Genomic DNA, 4,366 nt, shown 5'->3' with positions numbered 1-4,366 from the left:
TCGCTCACTCCTGGTTCACAACTAATTAAAATAACATCCATCATGACGATGATTCGGGTCCGCTTTTTTCTACACCATCCTGACTTACTGCTCCAGGTTGCTGATGCGTGCGCTCGCCTTTTTTGGGGGCTTAGCTCTTGTCTCAGGTAGGTCGACAGTGGTCAGAATGAGAATGGAACATGTACGCTGAGATTAACCGGAGTGTGGACCAACGGACACTTCGCTTCTAATAATCGTACCCATCTGTCTTGCCTTCCAAATCCATTACTTGCGTGTCTCGTTGTGCTAGACGAAGCGTGTTTCGCCTTTTAAAAAGGGCGCGTATTCGGCTCTCCTGACGTTGTAAAATGTGACATTTGCTGCGAAATACCCGCTGAGAACTCTAGAGCAGAAATTCGCATAGATTTGATAAATATTTAACCGATAATATTGCTCGTCCTGAACTCTACAGTTCTGCCAACTGTTACGCAAGGCTACATGCTGGCTACTTCCTCTGGATCATGCCAGGGCCCCACAATGTCCCTAAGCGATAGCCCCAGAAAGGTCCTGGTAACGGGGGCTGGAGGCCGTACGGGGACACTTGTCTTCCAGAAACTGCAGGCTAAGACGGATTTTCAGCCTATTGGACTCGTCCGTTCAAAGAAGTCAGCGTCAAAACTGCGGAAAGCTGCAGGAGCCACCGACGAACAAATCGTCATTGGTGACGTGATGGACCCGGCGACTCTGAGCAAAGCTTTGGAAGGTTGCGACTCTCTGATTCTATGCACAAGTGCCACACCCAAAATTCTACTCTTCAGTGTCATCAAAATCTTGTTTAAGAAGCTCCTGCGCAGGGCGCCAGGCCGGCCAGAGTTCAAGTTTCCCCCCCGGGGAGAACCCGAAGAGGTCGACTGGTTAGGCGCAAAGAATCAGGTGGACGCCGCGCTCGCAGCAGGCGTCAAACACTTTGTATTTCTGGGGTCCATGGGCGGGACCCAACCGGACAATTTCTTGAATAGTATCGGAAAACGCCCTGACGGATCGGGGGGGGACATTTTGCTGTGGAAACGCAAGGCGGAGAAATATCTGATTCAACGGGCCAACAGCCACGGGATGTCTTACACGATTGTGCACCCGGGGGGGCTGTTGGACAAGCCAGGAGGACAGCAGGAGCTCATTTTTGACGTGGATGACGTGCTTTTGCAGCGTACGACGCGCTCGATTCCTCGGGAGGACGTGGCGGAGGTATGTGTCCAGGCATTGCTGCAGTCCAAGGCTAAAAATGTGGCCTTGGATGTCATTGCAGAGGCAGTTGGTACAGGAACACCTACTACAGATTTTTCGGCACTGTTTGATAGCTTGCAAAACCGAAGCTGCGCGTATGAGTCTCCTTGAGCGGTAGCATTGATTCGGTGGAAGAGCTGTCGTGACGTTACATTTCGGGTGTAAGAGGGGAAAGGGGATATAACAGGACACTTGTATGCATAGTGAGTATCTTCTTCGCGTCTGCGACTAAGCATGATGAACAATTTGTCACGCAAGCCGGCGGACCGGACGTGAACCGTCAATCCTCCAAGAGAGTATGCTTCTTTGGCAACGTGATGGTGTTTCTTTACTTTGCTCGCCACGCTCCTGTTTTATGCTACCATAAGACTTTTCTTCACTTTGCTGTCCCCCTTGCCCCTTTTCTAGGACATGATCGGACCACTGGCAAGGAGCAGGTTCCGCTTTGTGAAAGTCACGTCCAACACTGGAGTGGCTTTCGTGTGCAACGTGGAATGCGGGGCAAGAGATACAGATGACATCAGAGAGGCGAAGTCTCCGTTCATGTCCCATGTCCGCACCGTCATGTCAGCGCCTCCACTCGCTAGCACTGTCCCGTCTGCGCTGTAATTCAAGCGATGTACGGGACCCTCGTGTCCTCTCAGAACAGCCACCTCCCGCCCTGATGCCACCTGCCAGATCCGAATGACCCCGTCCTCGTTCCCTTGGCCACCTCCCAGTCCCGCGCCTGCAAGAAACTGACCATCTGGACTGACAGTTAAGGCCGTAACCGGCCCAAAGTGTCCCGAATATAGCCGAAAACACCGACCACTCCCGAGGTCCCACAGCCGCACCGTCTTATCCCACGATCCGGTGACGAGATAGCTGCAGTTCGGATGCCAAGCGACGCAAGACACGTCCGAGTAGTGACCGACCAGCAGCCGCACCGGTTGCGTCCTGTTTGTGCACCACACGCGGCCGACCCGGTCGTAGGACCCGGAGGCGAAGTAGTGCCCGACGGGCGCGAAGCTCACGTCCCAGACCGGCACGTCGGTCGGGGACCTGTACACACACACGTTACGGGAGGCGGCCACGTCCCACAGCCGCACCGTCCCGTCCGAGGAGGCCGAGAGGAGATGTTGCTGCTCCGGTGCCCAGCTGACGCCGTGGACGGGTTGGCTGTGTCCTCTCATGATAAGCGGACCCTCAGGGGCCTGCTCCTCCCCGTCGCTGTGAAGCTTACTCCCATTCCCATTTTCCATCCCTACGGGGCCCTCCCCGGCCAAGCGGAAGACGCGCACTGCCCTGTCGTGGAAGCCTGCGGCAAGTTGAGTGGCGTCGGTCGTCATTCGCGCCACGGTGCACCCGTCGTAAGTGTTGGTCAAGGAGGCCATCAATACCGTCGGATTCCCGGGATCTGCCACCCCCATCGCTATTTCTTGTCGCGTCTTAGCAGCTAGCGCCTCCAGTTTTTGGAAGAGAGGGGCATTATATGGAGGCCTGCTGCTGTCATCTTTCACGTCGGACCCGCCCAGCCCCGTCGCTCTCCAGCGAACCGTAAACGCGTGGCTTATTTGACCACGCCCACCCCTGACCGGAGAGCCGCTATCTCTCCGTCCACCCCCCCGCCCCCCGGTACCCCTCCGCCACCAGCGATCCCGTCATTCCGAAACGTCACCACCTGGAAGCGAGGCATAGGAGGGCGCTCCTCAACCACCACGTGCACTTGCTCGTTCAAGATCTCCATGATTAGCAACAGATTGTGGTCGCTCAAGAAACTTTGTAAGAGGCGATAGCTGATGCTGCAGAGTCGAAGGACAAACTTGTCTGTCAAGGCGCGCTTGACAAATCCGTTGCCCGCCGTTAGGTGATCGGGCCGTTGAACGGCCGTCAAACTCCGCAATTCTAGTTGATATGTTTCTGCATGGTCAGGTCCCCAGGTCTGGAGGAAGGCTCTCGCTGCTTCTATCATACCCCGCTCTACAAGTTTCAGGTAGCTGTGAACGAAGACAGGAAAGGCCACTGTCAAGAGCTCGGGCTTGTAGGCCTCAAGGGCATTGCAAGTCCACGTCTGTAGCTCGTTGTAGTTTCGATGGTACAGCATCGGATCTGACATACGGAGAGAGCGAAAGAGTAACGCACTTTGATTCGCTTCACCAATTCGCTTGCACAACAAGCGCTCATCAGTAAATGCACCGCTAGGGACGGAAGAATCCTCGCTCTCGTTGCCCTCTTCGGCGCTGCCCACCGCTGCGTGAGCCTGGTCCTCTTCATAGTGTTTTGCCACCTCCGTGTATCCCCGCTTTTTTAGCCAGTGCAAAACTCTTTCCTCCTGCTGCGCGTCCTCCATGATGGCCTTATGATGGACGGCAAGTACTTGCTACACACCTAGTCGCTGCTGTTGCACCCGACCGGGCTGCAGCCGGAAGGGAACAGGTGACAACGCAGCCAAAATCCTTCCTCGCTCCACGCCCCTGCAGATGGGAATGCTGAGGAAGGGAATAAAAGTTAGGGGCAGATTTGCTTGTGCGGGGCAAGTGAAACAGGTGAAATAGGACGTGACAATCGCACCGAGTCCAGACGGTCGGCGAACAAGACGCGCTGGATTGCCCTCCATCACAGTGACCCAGCATCCAAAACAAGGCCATGCGAGACCACGCGTGCGGCGGTGCGATGGACATTGTAGGTAGTGATTTTTTACTTATTTTCGCGTTTAAAAACGATAGGAATTACTAGGGGCATTGATTGCGGCTTGCACCGCCCCTTCGATGTCGTTGCTGCTATCAAAAAGTGGCCGGAAGGAAGTTTTGGCGCTGCCGAACTCTTCTGGAGCCTTGATTTCGCCCGTCAAGGGATCCACGATCACACGTTTCACGTCACACTTCAGGTCTCGCAAAGCAGCGTACGCTTCATCGACGCTTTCCTGGTATCGTCCCGCTAACCGCAATAAGGGCTCTGCGCCCGCCTCGAGGAAAGCCTCCCCTAGCTCAGGGACACGGCTGACCATGTTCCGCACAGCCAAACAGCCTTGACGCTGTATTGCACGGGCCTCTGGATGCCGTTCCAGGGCCTCCAAGATTACCGACACGGCGCCCATTCCAAATAGGTGGCGGCAGTTGTCCGG

At 55.4% G+C, this 4,366-nt stretch overlaps 1 protein-coding gene across 1 annotated transcript; it reads right to left on the bottom strand.

The window, feature by feature from the left end:
- Positions 1 to 2,886: 2,886 nt before the first annotated feature.
- On the bottom strand, positions 2,887 to 3,734 carry NGA_2011310 (transcription initiation factor tfiid subunit; the record flags this gene model as incomplete). The annotated part of the gene is made up of 1 exon (XM_005856138.1): positions 2,887 to 3,734. A coding segment is annotated over exon 1 (706 nt), but the record flags the coding sequence as incomplete, so codon positions are not given.
- Positions 3,735 to 4,366: the final 632 nt, after the last annotated feature.

The sequence above is a fragment of the Nannochloropsis gaditana genome (assembly GCF_000240725.1).
Source record: "Nannochloropsis gaditana CCMP526 unplaced genomic scaffold scaffold034, whole genome shotgun sequence".
In the NCBI taxonomy this organism is placed as follows: Eukaryota; class Eustigmatophyceae; order Eustigmatales; family Monodopsidaceae; genus Microchloropsis; species Microchloropsis gaditana.
Note: the sequence above shows the minus strand (reverse complement) of the source record. Positions and strands in the feature narration are given on the sequence as shown.